Source organism: Lepus europaeus, chromosome 11 (assembly GCF_033115175.1).
Source record: "Lepus europaeus isolate LE1 chromosome 11, mLepTim1.pri, whole genome shotgun sequence".
Taxonomy (NCBI): Eukaryota; Metazoa; Chordata; class Mammalia; order Lagomorpha; family Leporidae; genus Lepus; species Lepus europaeus.
In genome coordinates, this window is record NC_084837.1 from 9500220 (window position 1) to 9518823 (window position 18604).

General features: G+C 53.7%; 1 protein-coding gene across 1 annotated transcript in view; it reads right to left on the reverse strand.

Annotated features, from left to right (window-relative positions):
* The window catches only part of ADAMTS17 (ADAM metallopeptidase with thrombospondin type 1 motif 17), a 266125-nt gene that overhangs the window by 91953 nt on the left and 155568 nt on the right, over positions 1-18604 (reverse strand). The window contains exons 11-12 of the mRNA XM_062204548.1: positions 5524-5625; positions 4565-4710 (exon numbers count right to left, since the gene is read on the reverse strand). Coding sequence (XP_062060532.1) covers positions 4565-4710; positions 5524-5625 — 248 coding nt within the window. The remainder of the gene's footprint in view (positions 1-4564; positions 4711-5523; positions 5626-18604) is intronic.

Genomic DNA, 18604 nt, shown 5'->3' on the forward strand with positions numbered 1-18604 from the left:
AGACAGGAAGGAGGAGGAGGAGGGCCACGGGAGATGGTGCAGGACACAAGGCTTAGTGTACGGGCTACAGGGGCTAGGTGGTGTCCTGAGACGGTAGACCTGGGCGGCGAGGAGGGATTCTCACGTGGAGAGAGCCCGGGTTGAAGCATGTGGGAGAGACCCAAGGGAGGCTGGGAGGACCGTGTCCCTGAGGGCAGGGACTGTATCTGTCTTTGCTGGTCACTATGGTGCACAATATAGTGACAGAGTCCAGAAGGACCAGGGTCAAGTTCGTGAAGGTGCAGTGTTAAAAGGCGTCCCCAGGGCAGAGGCCAGGAGCTGGCAGGACTGAGGACCCCGGCCCCTCTCTGCTGTTTCTCTCGTTGCCCTTACCCATGGACAGACCAACGGGAAGCCGCATCAGCACCTGAGACCCACTAGCCTCGGCTGCCCGTGGGTAGCAGCCCTATTGTCCTCCTCCCTGAGGGTGGCAGCCCTATTGTCCTCCTCCCTGAGGGTGGCAGCTCTATTGTCCCACTCCCTGAGGGTGGCAGCCCTATTGTCCCACTCCCTGAGGGTGGCAGCTCTATTGTCCTGCTCCCTGAGGGTGGCAGCTCTATTGTCCTCCTCCCTGAGGGTGGCAGCCCTATTGTCCCACTCCCTGAGGGTGGCAGCCCTATTGTCCCACTCCCTGAGGGTGGCAGCTCTATTGTCCTGCTCCCTGAGGGTGGCAGCTCTATTGTCCTGCTCTCCATGGGTGGCAGCCCTATTGCCCCACTCCCTGAGGGTGGCAGCCCTATTGTCCTGCTCCCCGAGGGTGGCAGCCCTATTGTCCTCCTCCCCGAGGGTGGCAGCCCTATTGTCCCACTCCCTGAGGGTGGCAGCCCTATTGTCCCACTCCCTGAGGGTGGCAGCTCTATTGTCCTCCTCCCTGAGGGTGGCAGCCCTATTGTCCCACTCCCTGAGGGTGGCAGCCCTATTGTCCCACTCCCTGAGGGTGGCAGCTCTATTGTCCTGCTCCCTGAGGGTGGCAGCTCTATTGTCCTGCTCTCCATGGGTGGCAGCCCTATTGCCCCACTCCCTGAGGGTGGCAGCCCTATTGTCCTGCTCCCCGAGGGTGGCAGCCCTATTGTCCTCCTCCCCGAGGGTGGCAGCCCTATTGTCCCACTCCCTGAGGGTGGCAGCCCTATTGTCCCACTCCCTGAGGGTGGCAGCCCTATTGCCCTGCTCCCCGAGGGTGGCAGCCCTATTGCCCTGCTCCCCGAGGGTGGCAGCCCTATTGTCCTCCTCCCCGAGGGTGGCAGCCCTATTGTCCTGCTCCCCGAGGGTGGCAGCCCTATTGCCCTGCTCCCCGAGGGTGGCAGCCCTATTGCCCTGCTCCCCGAGGGTGGCAGCCCTATTGCCCTGCTCCCCGAGGGTGGCAGCCCTATTGTCCTGCTCCCCGAGGGTGGCAGCCCTATTGTCCTGCTCCCCGAGGGTGGCAGCCCTATTGTCCTGCTCCCCGAGGGTGGCAGCCCTATTGTCCTGCTCCCTGAGGGTGGCAGCCCTATTGCCCTGCTCCCCAAGGGTGGCAGCCCTATTGTCCAGCTCTCATGCGGAAAGATGCAAGAAGAGGAGCAAGGCAAGCTAAAACTCCCGATGACCAGGGCGGGCCGGTGCGCACCTGATTCAGAAGAGGAATGGATGAATTTCACAGCAGCGTGACTTCCCGAACAGCCTCCCCAGGGCCACTGGCCCCGGATGAACACAGGAAATCCCCGCCAGCTCAGGCCAGGGGCCGGGGGTCAGTGTGGGGCCGCTCATCCCAGAGGGCCCCCGGCAGGCAGGGAGACGGGGCACAGCCAAGGCCAGAAGCCACAGCGCCTGGAAAGTGGGTGGGCAGACACCCTAGCAAAGTCGTCCCCAGAAGGACAGCACGGAGTCCCTTACACGCCACGGCAGGGTGACTGACATGCTGCTAGGACAGCCACATCCCACGGCAGGGTACCTGGGTTTCGTCCCCGCTCGGCTTCTGATTCCAGCTTCCGGCTGCTGCAGGCCCTGGGAGGCAGCCAAGACTCATCAGGCAGTGGCTTCGCTGCCACTTAACAGGGGGACCTGGATGGAATTCCCGGCTCCTGGCTTTGGCCCCGGTCCATCCCTGGCCCTGAGGGTATCTGGGGAGTGAACCAGGGGATGAGAGCTCTCTCTGCCTCCCAAATAGAGATAAAAATTGTGCTTAATGCATTGCCCAGCACTGACATCTAATCCTCTCAATCAGACAACGTCTAACGCCCTCACCTGCACACAGCCTAATTGTTGATGCCGTCGATGGTCTGGGAACACAGGATCCTCTGGACATCTAGAGGGCTGACTGCCCCGGCTGTGATGCCGACTGGGTGTCACCTGACTCAGGATGACCCACGCTATGTGCCACACGCTCCCCTAGCAAACAGGGGGCACCCACGGCAACCGCAACCTTTGCAAACTTCACCCTGTCCTCGGCGAGGCCTTCCCCGAAAGCCACCTCCTCTGAGCCGCCCGCCAGTCTGCGAGTCGGCCAGTGGGGCGAGAGGCCCCCCTGCTCTGCCATTACTGCGAGTACAGGGAGAGGCGCGGGTCACGGGCTGGCCACGACTTCGCAGGCGTCCTGAGAATCGTGCTGGTTTTCCCGTGAGACAAGTGCAGTTCTCACTTGCTCTCTGCAGTCGCACTGGTCTGCCCTGGGCTTCAAGCCCGGATCTCCCCTCTGGGCCACGTCAGCTTCCTCCAGTGGGGGAAACGGAGGCCCAAGGCACAGGAGGAGCTTCCTGAGGTCACAGCACCAATAACCCAGAGTGGGGTCCCAGTCTCAGCACCACCAGCTCAAACCCCAAGCTTTCTCCTAGTGGTCCCAGCTCAAACTTCCACCTCCAGCACAGTGCAGTATTTTAATTTTATTAATAAGTATTACTAATAATTATAGTCATTACACAATCATATACAATTATATGAATCATACTGGCTAATTATAATATTTACTAATTATATTAATCATCATGCAATTATATAATTATAGTTTATAAAATGACTAATAATTATTAATAATAATTGTGTATCAATTATGTATCTTAACTTCTCACTGTTTAGCTAACAGGGCTTTAAGTCATCTATGAATCTATGCTTCTAATGAAAAGTCAATCCTAACCACTCTAACATCTAGGCACTCTGATGTTTGCTACAGGGAAATTTTTGTGGGTGGAAAGTCCCAACATGTTCCTAAATCTCTATATACCAAATATATAAAATTTGTATAACAAATAAAAATTTTTAAAAAGACAATGTATTTATTTGAAAGGCAGAGTGATGGAGAGAGGGAAAGACAGACACACAAACACCACCAGAGAATGAGAGAGAGAGGGAGAGGGGGAGAGAAAGGCGGGGAGAGAGAGAGCGAGCAAGCGCGCTTCCATCTGCTGGTCTACTCCCCAAATGGCTGCAATGGTCAGGGCTGGGCCAGGCTGGAGCCAGGAGCCAGGAGCTACAACTGCTTCTCCCACATGAGTAGAAGGGGCCCAAGCACTTGGCAGGCCATCTCCAGTTGCTTTCCCAGGCTCACTGGCAGGGAGCTGGATCAGAAGTGGAGCAGTTGAGACTCGAACTGGTGCTCCGATATGGGATGCCAGCACCGCAGACGGCGGCTTAACCTGCTGGGCTACAACGCAGGCCCCAGCACGAACTCTCACAGCACTACCAGGAAAAATGGTGTTCCTGGCTCTGATTAAACCATGGGCCTAAGTTTAACCTGGAGGTTCCGAGCCTTGGCCGGCCACTGGAATCATGGGCATGGAGTGGGGAGCAGACGGGAGGCATCCGACTCCTGGCCGCACCCCAGAGTGTGTGCTATGATTTGTCTGGGATGGAGCGGGGCACTGGAGCTGTTAAACACGAGAGGCGTTCGCTTGGTTATTCATCAACGTGACGTAACTGTGGAAACAGACATTTCTCTGAGGTTACGACTTCACAGCTTGCTCACTCTCAAAACTGCCGTGCTGCCAGTGACGACACCCAGACGTAAGAGACCATGAGGGAAATGACAAGAAGTGTGGAACTACAAGGCCGGTCCGTGATCGAGCACAGCACCCACCCTGAGTTTTCAAGCTCCAAGGTGCTGTTGTAGTCAGCGGAAGAAACCACCGGGAGAAAAGCCCGAATCCTTTCTCCTGTCAAACAGGCCCAGAGCGACCCAGGAAAACCACGTGGCCGAACACCGGCACCGGAAGCCACAGCACTCCAAGTGGCAAGGCTGCTCCTGGCTCAGCTAACAGCCAAGTTCAAGGTCGGCCTCTCTTTCCTGGGAGTCTGCAGGCTTCCCTGGAGTGAACCTGGATGCCATGGCCGTCTCAGGACCCAGGCTCGGGGTGGGGGTAGGACGACAGTGGCAGCCGGCCACAGGACCCACGGGCTGCAGCTCATGGAACACACTCCAATGAGGCTGCGTGGCACCTGACGCTCAGCCCCTGTGCCCCAGAGCTGCAACGCACCTCCTTCTCCCAGCGCTCCAGTGCTCGGCAGGAGACGCGCCTGGCCTTGCCCGAGCAGGGACGGAGCCTGGTGGGGGACTTACGGGGGGTTGTCACATTTCCTCTGCCGGAAGCGGGCTCCGGTCCCACACGTTCGGCTGCACATGCTCCAGGCGCCCCAGGGGCTCCAGTCCCCGTCCACGTGCTCCGGGATGGGCGTCTTGCTCACACACTCCCCAGCGCGGCACCACTGCGACAGAGCAGACGGGTGGGAGAGGGGGCTCAGCAGCGCTGCTCGCTCCATTCCCAAATCCCTCCAGCCCCCAGCCCGCGGTTCCAGAACGTGCACGGAAGCGTGCCTGCACACTCTGTGACACCCTGTGCGTGGCCTTCGGATTGGGCCCTGAGCTGCCACGTGGAATGGCTCCCTTGGGATTCTCTGTGCTCCCAGAGAACCAATGCACATTGCTCGTGGAGAGCCCTGAGCTTCTGCAGATTTCGGGGCTGGGCTTGGGGTACATCGGTTATCCTAGGAGATCTGAGAGAGCCTATCCTGTAGCCAGAATTCCCCAAACGTGTAGCACACACCTGAGGCACGGGGCGCGACCCAGTGCTTGCCCACTCACGGCATCCGAGGGAAATGCCACCTCCTCTGCTCTCCCTCCACCTTCGCAAGACGACGGAGAGGGCTGTGCAGCTGCTGGCCCGAACACCTCTGCTCTCACTCAGGCACGCTCCCGACACCCGCCTGGGACTGGGTAACACTTGGCAAATGATCACGGTAGCCTTTGCATAAGGCAGGTGTACCGACAGACACGTCTCACTGGACGTCCATCACTCGCACGACAAAAGGAGTTCCTCTAACAAAATATTAACCAAACGATTCTTGTATCCTATCGATAATAAGGAGGGAGGTGGAGTCATCGCCCCCTACCCCGTGCCCAGGGTGGGCTCTATGGCCTTTCCACAGGGCACCAAGCTCAGACTGTGTCTAGACAGAGAGAGGCCCCATGCCCAGGAGACACGGGGCTGCCTGCTGGGGCAGCGGGGGGCCGAGGGTTACCTTGTCTGCCCCGCACTCGGTGCCATCCAGCGGGGGGTCCAGCTTGGTCTTGCAAGATGTGTCTCCTTCCACCAGACACCACAGCCCGGCGCACATCAGGTGCTGTGGGAGAAGGGAAGGGAGTGTGACAGCTGAGAACAGCCCCACGTGCAGAAAGGGCACCGTAACGGGCTGGAAGCGTGGCCCGGCTACACGTCAGATCTGGGGCTTGAAACACGTAGGAAGAGGGGGTCATGAATGTGCACATCCAACAGGCAAGTGCATTGGTTCGAATAGCTCACTCTGCTAAAAAAAAAATAATAATAAATAAAGCTGTGCACTTTCTCCCAGGGGCTCATCTCATGGCGTTGAGTTCAGCAGTTCCAGCCTCAGCTACGGATGGCTGAGGAGGAAGCAGAGAGAGGCAGGGCTCAGGCAGGGAACATCAGCCCCTGCCCGCCGAGAGCCATCAGCAAACACAACCCCCGCATTTAATACAGCGAGGGGCGACCCCACAGCCACACCCTCAGAGGGCTCCCTGCAAGAGCGGACAATGGAGCTGAGGCCGCGGCCGGCAGACGGCTCGGGCTCCCGGGAGGCCACAGAGGCAGCCGCCTGTTTCTAGCCCAGGGGAGCCAGATCTCAGAGTGTGATCTCTTAGAGCTTCCCACCTGGAGAATTGGGGGACATCCACGACACACGGTTAAAATCATCTAGGATGGGAACGGATATTTAAACACAGACTCCCCATTGCATTAGGAAGAAATTTGGATGTTGACAAAGTGCTCCGTCACCAGCCTGGAGGCAGGTGCAGCCCATGGTCTCTCATGGGAGCCGTGTGTAGACAACACAGCCACCCTGAGGGATGCACGAGGAGCTGGACCTGAAACCCGCATCATGCACCTTCCGTGGGGCCCGGTGGGGTGGCCCCTGCCCATGGCAGTCACCCCCGCCATGGAGCCCCTGTCCTGCCTGCTCTTCCTCCCCTCACGGTGCTTCCCGGGATCACTTCTCAGATAAACTGCTTGCACCCAAATCCCTGCTCGTGGTCTGCAATGGAAAACAGATGTAGTTAAGGGTCGCTTAAAGACAGGACACTGCAGGATGCCAAGCCCAATCCCTCGGAGAGACCCGAGCTGGGGGTTGGGCATGAGCCTGCAGGGTGTGGCCTGGGGACCCCCTGGTGTGCTCTGGGCAGGGGGGAGGTCAAGGGGCCCCCGTGGTGTGGTCACAGCATGGTGTGCAAAGGGGGAGCTGTGCTCAGTTTCGAAGTCTGCTGTTCCAGGCAAGCGCGAGCATCTGCATAGAAGCTGTGTGCAACTGCGCTGTCTACAGAGAATGGGGCAAAGAGAGGGAAAGGGAAGGAGAGCAGAGCTGGGGGGGAGGGGGCTTTGCGAAAGAGCCGAGAGAAGCCCACAGCCCCCTCCCAACCTGAGGATGTCGGGGCCGACCCGTGCAAGAAGCGGACAGCTCGGCACCGTTCCCATTGTGCACGGCAGGGTGAGGCGAGCAGAGACACCTGCTCTGTCCAGTGCCCGAGGCCCTGAACTCCGTGTGTGCGGCTGTGGGAGCTGGCGGGGCAGGGGTGCTTGGGATCCGCAGACAGAGCGGCCACCTCAGGGGACAGAGCGAGAAGGTGGGTGTGACTGTTTAAGCTTTTAATGGACAGTGCTTTCTCGCCAAACTTTTCTGATCTTCAGGAAGAGAACACACATAGGCCGAGATTTCTTAAGCAGAACACAGAAAGGACTGACCTGTATTAAAAAGGGCTTCTGATATCAAAAGACAATCCTAGGAAAATGAGAAGACATTCACAGTATACGGGAGAGATATCTGTAATGCATAGAACCGAAACAGTGTGTCCAGAATCAATCAATCTATCCATCCATCCATCGATCTAAAATTTCCTGCACTTCAATTGAGAAAAAGACCCTGCAGAAGAATGGGCAGAAGAAGACAGGCTTCAGCAAAGCAGACACTAGATAGGCATGGGCAGTACAAATATGGAAAGGTGCTCGGCTTATTTAGCCAAGGAGCAAAGAGAAACGACGGCCCCCACTCAATACCTCCGCAGGGCCCCAGCAGGGCCGGGGTGAAAACCGCAGGCACACCGCACAGTGTGGCAAGGGGGCAGCAGATGGCGACTCCCTCGTGCTCCGGTGCAGGTCACGGCTTGGCCCCACTACCCCGGGTGACCTGTGACACGGGAATGGCTGCTGTATGTGTTACTTAGGGAGTCACGATGAGTAAGAATGTCTGTATGTTCAGGCACAGCTTTTTGTGCGTGTGACTATTTTTGACCTGAAATATACTAGTTGAACGCATGGATTCAGAACCTGTGGCCACGGAGGGCTGACTGCACAGCCCATTCCAGGACCCAGCGGTTCCACTCCCACGCACGCACCAAAAACAAAGGTGTGCTTGTGTTCACCAGAGCCATCGTCTAGAATGTTCACTGGGGCGCTGTGTTGGTCCCAAGTTGGAAACAACTCCTACACGTGGTGTGTTTGGAAAATGATGGGAGTTCACGCACAGAACGTGCAGAAACAAGAAAGGACAATAACGCTGGGAGTTGGGACAGTGGTTACCTTTGCGCTCAGTTAGAAAAAAGGGAAGAAGGCACTGAGCACCAAAGGAGACTTCAGGACAGCAGCCTTTGGCCCCAGCTCAGCCGCCAGCATTGCTCTGTGTGCCCGAGGCACGCCATCGGCTGTGTCACCAATGGGAAAAATGGGACGGATGACACGGATGCCTGGTCCCATGATGCCTTCCAGATTGAAGGCAGGCCTTTGTGCTCTGACACCTGCCACCCGGAGCCTCACAGCACCCCCTGGGCCGCTCAGGGAGGTCAAGCGACCTGGGCTCCGTCACGACCACAGGACTCCTGAAGAAAACACAATGCAACAGAAAAGGTACCTGGACGGGGGTCTCAGCAAAGCTCAGCTCCAGGAAACATGGCACGGGGCAAGGGGCCTGGAGGCAGGCCTCGGCAGCCTTGCTGGATTACAACGAAAAGCCCAGCGATGCTCTGGTGGCCAGGCTCCTGGGGCCGGGCACGGGGCCTGGCAAAGGACGTCAGGCTGCCTGCAGAGGTCTCGGTGGCAGCAGCGGGAGGCGTGGGGCAGCGGAAGCACAGGAGAGACCTGGGAAGTCATGCAGACTGAACCCCCCTACACTCCAACACCTGAAACCTTCTGAGAGCTGACAGCGTCACAAGCGGAAGATCCCGCCCCTGACCTTGTGTGACAGGTTGCCGTCAAGATACAGGTGCACTAACAATGCTACATAAAATTGCCATCAAGCTACAGATGTAAAATGTACGTCAAACACATGTTCAGACTCGGGTTCCACCCATACCCCCAATTTTTAAAACGTGAATTAGAAATACACACAGAAAGAGCTCCTTCCTGTCTGAGGTTCATTCTGCAAATGCTGTCCATGGCCAGGGCTGGGCCACGGCCAAAGCTGGAGCTGGGAACACAGTCCAGGTTTCTCGTGTGGGTGCCTGGGATCCAACTGCTGCCTCCCAGGGTCTGAATCAACGGGAAGCAGGAGTCAGGAACCAGAGTTGGGAATCAAACCCAGGCACTCCGAGGTGGGGGTCTTAACCGCTAGGCTAATCTGCCCCTGACCCCACCCATGCACAAGCTATTTCGCAATGCATATGCAATAGCCAACATCTGAAAAATTCTAAGATTTTTGGATAGAGCTACTCAATCTGTATCTACCAAACTGTTGCTCAAGTCATAGACAAAGCTTTTTGAATATACAAAAAAGTGAACCCTTTTTTTGGGAGAAGTACCAGAGGGTGAACTTCAGCCACTATGAAGTGACTGAGAGCTCCCAGAAAAAGGCGAGCAGCAAGCGCCGATAAGAGTATGACTGGAGATGTTCAGTGAGGGGACTGAGACCAGAGACCCAGACACGGGGCAACTGGGCAGAAAATAGGCCGGAAGGGAGGTGGGAGAGCCGGGAGCAGGGAGAGCTTGGTCTCTATGAACACTGATTTATCTTTTCCAGCTGTGAGACGAGCAGTCAAAAAGAGGGATCTTCAAAGGTTCATGGAACCGTCCAGTATGAAAAGAACCACGCATGGACTTCACACTGTGTCACCAACATAATCTCATTTTTTAATTCTATTTCCCATGATCCTTTTGAGCTACTCCTATATAACAGATAAATAAAATAACCAAGATATGAGAACATTTAAAGAAGTACTAATGAAAAAGACAGGGACACTGGGCAGGAGGAACGGAAGGGAAGAGATGAAATACATTGATTTCATCATTCTCCCGAGCTAGGATAGGTAGCTGCCCTACAGAGAAGGGTGACCGATGGCCGCACCTTGTGTTTCCAGCCAATGGCAGACAAGAATTCCGTGGGAGGCAGGGCTGCCCTTCCACTACGGAACATCGAGGTGCTGGCATACAACATAGTCCTCACTACTGAGTTCCTGGAAATAAGGGAGGTGACCAAGGAAGCCAATACAAAATACCTGCACGGGTGTATTTACATGTAACCCAGACCGACCCCAGGTCCTGACACAAGGGCTGGGCTCCCCCAGGGGCAGGGCTGGGCTCCCCAAGGGCAGGGCTGGGCTCCCCAAGGGCAGGGCTGGGCTTCCCAAGGGCAGGGCTGGGCTCAGAGCTGCAGCTGGGAAAGTCGGTCTGGTCCAGCAGTAAGGTCAGAGCTCTACCCCAGACACCGTTAGCCCAGGGAATCTCGAAGGTGCCCACCACTTCTGGAAAGGCTGGTGACAGCCCCTGGCCTTGGATAAAACAGTAAAAATTCTTCAAAAGGGACACAACTGTCACCAGGGCCCACGGAATTCCATGGTTACGCTCAAAAAAATGTAAACCAACAATCACACGTGGAAATGCGAGTGACAGTCGGCAGGAGGAACGGACAAAAAGCTCACACTGCCGGGGTGTTTAGCTAGCACGCTCATCAGACAGAGTCTACGGGGTCACCTATAAAATGCTCAGACACTGGACCTGAGATCTCGGGGCTCAGCCAGCAGCGAGAAACTATCAAACACGGCTGGATAAATGTGGAAAAGAAACCAGAAGGAATGTGTGAAAACGAAACATATGATGGAGGCAACTCCATGGAATCCGACACCCCAGGACGAGAGGGCTGGCGACTGGAAAACAAGTCGCCAGAAATTGCTCACACAGCAGCAGGGAGCAGAGTGGAGGAAGGGAAATATAAAAGGTTGATAGAGTTCTTTTATGATTTATTTTATTTATTTCAAAGGCAGAGTTACACACTGAGAGATGGAGAACAGGTCTTCCATGCCCCAGGTCACCCCCCAGATGGCCGTAACTGCCAAGGCTGTAGCAGCCCAAAGTCAGGAGCCAGGAGGTTCTATCAGATCTCCTATGTGGGTGCAGGGGCCCAAGGACCTGGGCCATCCTCCCCTGTTTTCCCAGGCACACTGGCAGGGAGCTGGATCAGAAGTGGGGCAGTTGGGTCTCGAACCAGTGCCCAAATGGGATGTTGGTGCTGCAGATGGCGGCTTAACCCACTACACCACAACACTTGTCCCTGTGGATACAATTCTAAGAATATAACGATACTTCCCTCTCTCCCTCCAAGATCTTTAATAGAAGAGTGTATTTCTGGGCTGGCGCTGTGGTGCTCTGTTTAAGCAGCTGTCTGCAACACAGATATCCCATATAAGCACCAGTTCGAGTCCCAGCTGCTCCATCTTCTGATCCAGCTTCCTGCTAATGTTCCTGGGAAAGCAGGAGAAGACGGCCCACGTGCTTGGGCCCCTGCACCCACGTGGGAGACCTGCATGGAGCTTCTGGCTCCCAGTTTCCACCTGGCCCAGCCCCAGCCGCAGAGGCGACTTGGGGAGAAAATCAGCGGATGGAAGGTCCCTCTGTTGATATAACGCCAACTTTCAAATAAATAAATAAATCTTAAAAAAAATAAAGTATATTTCTTCATAGTAAGAAAACAACACTTGGACAAATTGTCAAATCTTGAATTATAAACATTTCCATATGACGTACTGCCTACATATTCAGCTAAGACTGGAAAATCTATGAGTTTATGAAACTGGTACTTAGAAGGCCTCCAGAATCCACCTGCAGATATAAAGCGGCACAAAGCGTCTGTCTCCCCAGTGTGGGGCTGCAGCAGAGCAGCCGGCAGTGTCCGAGCCCACAGGGTCCTCGCTCCTGCTCACGTCCGGCTGCAGTGTGTAGGTCCGTCCCGGGGCTGCTGTCTGGGTAAACTTGCCCCAAGGCTGCTATCCATGGGGTAGGTGCCAGAGACCAGAGAGGACAGACGCTGTACACGTGGGTCCCGAACAGAGACGACGCCGGAATGAGATGGCTTCTGCTCGCTTCCAAGCAGTGCTGCTGACCCAGGAGTGCTCTCTCCAGCAGGATTTGAAAGCGCTTCCATCCGGGCTTGGAATTGGCTTCATCACTGGCACTTTCATCTCATCCTCCTTCCCTCTTCTCTTCAAGAGTTCACAAGTGTTTACCAGCTACAACCTTCTTTGCAGAAACCGGGAGGTTTCTGATTCCCCTGCGGTAACTGATAAAGCTCTGTGAGTCAGCACTTAGTCTTTTCCATTGGCCCGTTTTTAGGAACGGGTGGCCAGATATTGAGCCAAGAGATCTGGGGGCTTTGGCTATGAGCACCAGCCAGCACCTCCTGGCTGGGGCTGGGCTCCTCAGGAGCTCTCCCTGATGACCCAATGCAGGACGGGGACAGCGAGATGCACCACTGCTTCCCAGTTGTCTTTGCCAACAGCCACCGCCACACCTCTCTGCTCCTAATCCAAAGAATGCAGCCGAAATGTCAGGACGCGATCCGTGGGCAGGCTATGCGAGTCTCAGATGTCTGCCTTCCTCCCGCGCTCTCTCCACTGCCTCCCTGGTGCCCGCTGTGACGGAACAAGTTGCCAAGACCGGAAAGAACCACATGGCGAGGAACTGGGGGCAACCTCTGACCAACCACCAGCAAGACATGGAAGCCACAGGTCCAGCCACCTGCAAGGAACTGAGTGCTGCCAACTGCCACCAAGTGAGCTGGCAAAGAGCTGTCTCCAGTTTTGCCTTTGGGTGAGGCTGCACCTGGAGTGCGGCCAGGGAAAGGCTGAGACAGGATCCAGCCAGCTACATCCTCACCCCAGCCCACAGAACCTGAGCAGTGACAACGCCGTGACATTTCCAGATACCAGGTTTTGTGGCAATTTGTTGAGGAGAAATAGTTAACACAGATGCATTTCTTATATCCTGCAAAAAACCGGAGGAGATCTTCAAAGCTTCCAGAGAATAAAAACACGGAGGATTAGATGTATGCAAGTGTTTGCAGGGTAACTGCAGGGACAAGGATAAAAGTCTTCTAGAGAATAAATGAGGGGGGCCAGTGCTGTGGCGTAGTGGGTAAAGCCACTGCCTGCAGTGCCGGCATCCCATACAGGGCGCTGGTTCACATTCCGGCTGCTCCACTTCCCATCCAGCTCTCTCTATGGTCTGGGAAAGCAGAAGATGGCCCAGGTCCTTGGGCCCCTGTGCCCATGTGGGAGACCAGGAAGAAGCTCCTGGCTCCTGGCTTTGGATCAGTGCAGCTCTGGCCATTGCAGCCAATTGGGGAGTGAATCAGCAGATGGAAGACTCTCTCTCTCTCTCTCTGCCTCTCTTTCTCTCTCTCTCTCTGCCTCTCTTTCTCTCTCTGTGTAACTCTGACTTTCAAATAAAAAATAATAATTTTTTTTTTTAAAGATGAAATGAGGGTGTTTGGCGTAGCGGTTACGACCTGCTTGGGATGCCGCCTCCTATATTGCAGTGCCTGGATCTGAATCCCTCCTCCACTTCTGATCCAGCTTTCTGCTGATGTGCACCCTGGGGGCAGCAGGCGACATGGGAGACCTGGACGGAGATCCAGGCTGCCGGGGCAACCTGGCTCAGTCCTGGCTGTTGTGGGCATTTGGGGAACAAACCAGAGGATGGAAGAGAGCGCCCCCTGCTTCTGTCTTTGAAATAAAGAAAAACTTTTAAAGACAAAGGAATGTAAGGTTGAAAAAAAATAAGAGAAGGGAAATCCAGAAAATATTGTAAGAGGAGAAAAATTAAGAAGCAATAAAATCAGAAAGCATAATGTAGAACATGGTAACTGGGACCGAGTAGACTAGAATCTAAAACAGCAGGAAATGGGCTAGGCTTGTTTATAAGACACAGAATCCTTCAGATTAGATCAGAAACTAAAACTCAATTACATGCTAAATAACAAGAAATGGTCAAAACAATGCGATTTCGATAGTAAAAAAGGGGAGAGCAAAGGAGAAGCTGGACCCCAGGGTCGGCTAAGCCTGAATCCAAAATCCAAAGCATGAAATGAGCTAAAGAAGGTCCCCTGCTAGAATAAAACCACGACGCCCAGTGTGACGTACGGTCAGGGGAGTTTGTGCACCAGACAGTTTAGCGGGCAACCTCAGGGAACAAGACTTACTTGAGATTTAAGGGGAAATGCAACAAAATTAATAGAGAAATTCAACTCACCTTTCTTGGTCCAGGTCAAATAAAACGGACAACAACACGCAAGGACACAGAAGATCCAAGATCACATTAATAGAGAGATGATAAACAAAGCTCCGCACCTTAAACAAATATATCTTCAATGGACGTAGAACATTCTGGGGCCCGGCGCCGTGGCTCACTTGGTTAAGCCTCTGCCTGCGGTGCCGGCATCCCACACGGGCGCCGGGTTCTAGTCCCGGTCGGGGTGCTGGTTTTGTCCTAGTTGCTCCTCTTCTAGTCCAGCTCTCTGCTGTGGCCCTGGAGGGCAGTGGAGGATGGCCCAAGTGCTTGGGCCCCTGTACCCGCATGGAAGACCAGGAAAAGCACCTGGCTCCTGGCTTCGGATCGGCGCAGTGCACTGGCCATAGCGGCCATTTGGGGGGTAAACCAACGGAAGGAAGACCTTTCTCTCTGTCTCTCTCTCTCTCACTGTCTAACTCTGCCTGTGAAATAAAACTTAAAAAAAAAAAAATTCTGAGACTTCATATAACTAGGCAAAGAGGGCTATAGCATGATATATAAAACTAGGAATTGATTTTTTTCACAAAAGAAGACCTAAAGAATAAATAACCTTACCACCTGGAAATTTAGAAATGCTATTTTGAGTATTTCTTGTATGAAAGAGAAAAATCAAGCAAAACTGCAGAGTATGAAGGAAATAACCAAGGTGAGCATACTGCGCATCTTGACATGTAACGTGCCCGTAGGAATGCTGAAACTCTAAGAAAATAAACTGTCCACTTCAACAAATTTGAAATGGAGTAATATAAATATAATGGAGTAATAGAAATATGTAACTTAGTAGAGATCAAAGGAAACGTGTGTTATTTAGGAAACAAACAAAAAGAAAAACAGAAGAGTTGTTTTTCTTGGGGGTGGGGGCGCTGACGCAGATAATCACCTGCCAAGCTATTCCAGGAGAGGAGCAACCATGAGTAGCAAAGAAGAAGAAGAAAATAACTAAACTGGGGGGAAATGCGTGGGATGACCAGTGACCACGTCACTCAGCTCCATCTCTACTTGAGCTGAAATGATTTTCCAGGAGTGCCTGCATTGATAGACCCACTGTCCAGGACTGATTGACACGGAAGACCCAGAGAAGCTGCCTCAGAGCTGCCCTTCTGGCCCCGTGGTCCACACGGGCTCTCGGCAGCATTGTTATTATTAGAGACAATTCTATTTCACCTTTCAGGAGCAGAGCACCAATGCACCGAAATGATTTAAGAACACGAAAAGAAAGGGCGCGTTTTCTCCATTCTCTACATTAATATGACACTGATGCCAAACTGAACAGGAACAGAAAGCATCGAGTCCAAACTCATTTACGAATACTGTTGCAAAGATCTCAAACCTAATTCCAACTAATACACTACAGCCAAACACACTGAGCTCTGAATTAGAATATAGCTCAGTACTAAAGACTGGCTAATCTAATTCAGCATATTAACAACTCGAAGGGGAGAAATCATTTGGTCCTCTGCAAGGATACTGAAAACATTTAATAAAATTTAAACATAATCTCTTATTGAAATTCTTAATAAAATCAGATGCATATAAACAGGTAAGTTTGTAGCTCAACAAAATCTCTCAGGGAGGAGGTTAGAAGCACGCTGTGCATCAAAGTCAAGAAGAGAAAACAGACAACCTTGACTGCAACTGAAATTTAGGTGAGAGGATCAGGTGGGCACGTAGAGCCGTCTCACAAGAAAACCCTGTAGTCTAACTAAAACGTGTGCAGTCTCCAACAGAACTGGGCGTAAGATTAACATACGGGACAGTTTTCCACGGTCTCAATAAATGCAAATGCTGACCAACTCAAAGACACAGCGGAAGCAGTGACCCCACTGGAACAGGGAGGAATTGCTTCCCGACAGTGCAGCCGGGCCTGGGAGGCAGCTTCTGGAAACAGCTCGAGTGCTCGGCTCCTGCCACCCGCAGGGCGAACCTGCTCTGAGTTCCCCGGGTTCATCCCAGGCCGTCGTGGGTGCTTGGGGAATGAACTAGCAGGTGGGGTCATTCTCCATCTCTCCCAAAAATAAACACATTTTTGAAGCCAAAAATACTCTGTAATAATAAAAAGAAACTTGTAAGATCTATATAAGAAAATTCAAAATTCCTGAGGGCGTAGGAATGGATGCAACAGAACTCCGTTCCCCAGTAGGAGACTCCACAGGGTAAGGACGTACTTTTCCTAAGGTAATCTATGACCGAGTGGAATTAAAGATGCCAGTACAATTTAAAAATAAACAGGCAGGTTCTAAAGACCATATTGAAAAGCAAATGAGGAATAATAGTAAAATTGTAAAGAACCATGCTTAGTGTATTAAAATATCTTCACTACAGTGAAATACAATCAGGATGTATATGATTAGATCAGTGGGGCTAGAAAATCCAGAATATATTTACAAATAAGACATATAAGAGAAGCCAGTGCTGTGGCACAGTGGGTTAAGCTACCATCTGTAGCGCCAGCATCCCACATGGGTGCCAGTTCACATCCCGGTTGCTCTGCTTCCGATCCAGCTCCCTGCTAATGTGCCTGAGAAAGCATCAGAGGATGGCCAAGTGCCTGGGCCCCTGAACTCCTGTGGGAGACCCGAAGGAAGCTCCTGTCTCCTGGCTTCAGCCTGGCCAAGCTCTGGCCGTTGCAGCCATCAGGGGGAGTGGACCAGCGGAAGGGAAGATCTCTCTCTGTGTCTCTTCTCTCTCTCTCTCTCTCTCTCTCTCTCTCTCTCTCTGTAACTCTTATGGATAAATGAACCTTTTTTTTTTAAATGACATTCAGGAATTTAGCATATTTCAAAAAGGTGTGGGAAAACATGAATTCTTTAGTAACTGGTACGGAATCACCCAACGAACCATCCAGACACAAAGTGAGCATGGTTCCCTCCCTCACACCTGATACAGAAATAAGTAATTGCTGCATTTAGAATTTAACCATAAAAATGAAATCATTAGAGTGCTAGGAGAAACTGTGAGAGTTACACCTATTTATACTCCGGGAATGGGAATTCCTTTCTAAGCATGGTAGATAATCCAGAAGCCTTAAAGAGACATACCTTACTCCACACACACACTTCTGCTAGACATTAAATACCACAAGCAAAGCTGAAAACAAACTGGTACATTTTAAACTCACATTTCAACAGAGGCTCCAATTTCCTTAATGTATAAAATTCCTAACATACCATTAAAAATAATCAACACAAAGTTGTGAGGATAATGTCAAACTAGTTAATGAACACAATGGTACCTGCAACAGGTTCACCTCTCCAACGCAGACTGGCAAAGCTCAGTCAGGCTGGCTGAGAGAGTGACAGGCGACTGCCTCTCTGAGGGGCAACGTGGCAGCATCTGCCCCCGGCCGGCCACGCACACGACTGTGTCAAGTGCAGACAGGCACAACGAGCCCGTGGGGCCAGAAAGCGAGGCGGTGGCTCCCTCGGTGCAGAGGTGAAGCAGTCACTGGGGCGGCAGGGAGGCCGAGGGGACTCGGGAGGTGGGGTCCTTGCTGTGCGGCTCACACCTGGGAGCTGCACACTCACGCTGCGTGGACCTCCCCGTGTGCCTCCTATAAAACCACAAAACTACACGTCTGCCTAAGGACCTCGCCTCCACTCCTGGGGATCTACCCTACACGTCATCAGCTGCCCTTCACGGTGGGTTTGCCTTCCAAAGTGCATTTTTGGGGGGTGTCACCCTGAGGGTTATTCTTGTGGGTGGGGCCAAGAATGCTAAGGCCCTCAGAGCATGAGATGGTTCCTCCAATGGGGGATGCAGCAGCCCGAAGTGGCGCTGGAGTCCAGGCTGAGAAACCCTGCCGCAGGTAAGCTCGGTCACAATGATGCAGGCAGCACGTGTGCACACCCCGTGAGGTGGCCGGCAGCACATGTGCACACCCTGTGAGGACACAGGCAGCACACGTGCACACCCCGTGAGGACACAGGCAGCACGTGTGCACACCCCGTGAGGACACAGGCAGCATGTGTGCACACCCCGTGAGGACACAGGCAGCACGTGTGCACACCCCGTGAGGACACAGGCAGCACGTGTGCACACCCTGTGAGGACACAGGCAGCACACGTGCACACCCTGTGAAGACACTGGCAGCACATGTGCACACCCCGTGAGGACACAGGCAGCACGTGTGCACACCCCATGAGGCGGCTGGCAGCACGTGTGCACACCCCGTGAGGACACAGGCAGCACGTGTGCACACCCCGTGAGGCGGCCGGCAGCATGTGTGCACACCCCGTGAGGCGGCCGGCAGGACATGTGCACACCCCGTGAGGACACAGGCAGCACGTGTGCACACCCCGTGAGGACACAGGCAGCACGTGTGCACACCCCGTGAGGACACAGGCAGCACGTGTGCACACCCCATGAGGCGGCTGGCAGCACGTGTGCACACCCCGTGAGGACACAGGCAGCACGTGTGCACACCCCGTGAGGCGGCCGGCAGCACGTGTGCACACCCCGTGAGGCGGCCGGCAGGACATGTGCACACCCCGTGAGGACACAGGCAGCACGTGTGCACACCCCGTGAGGACACAGGCAGCACG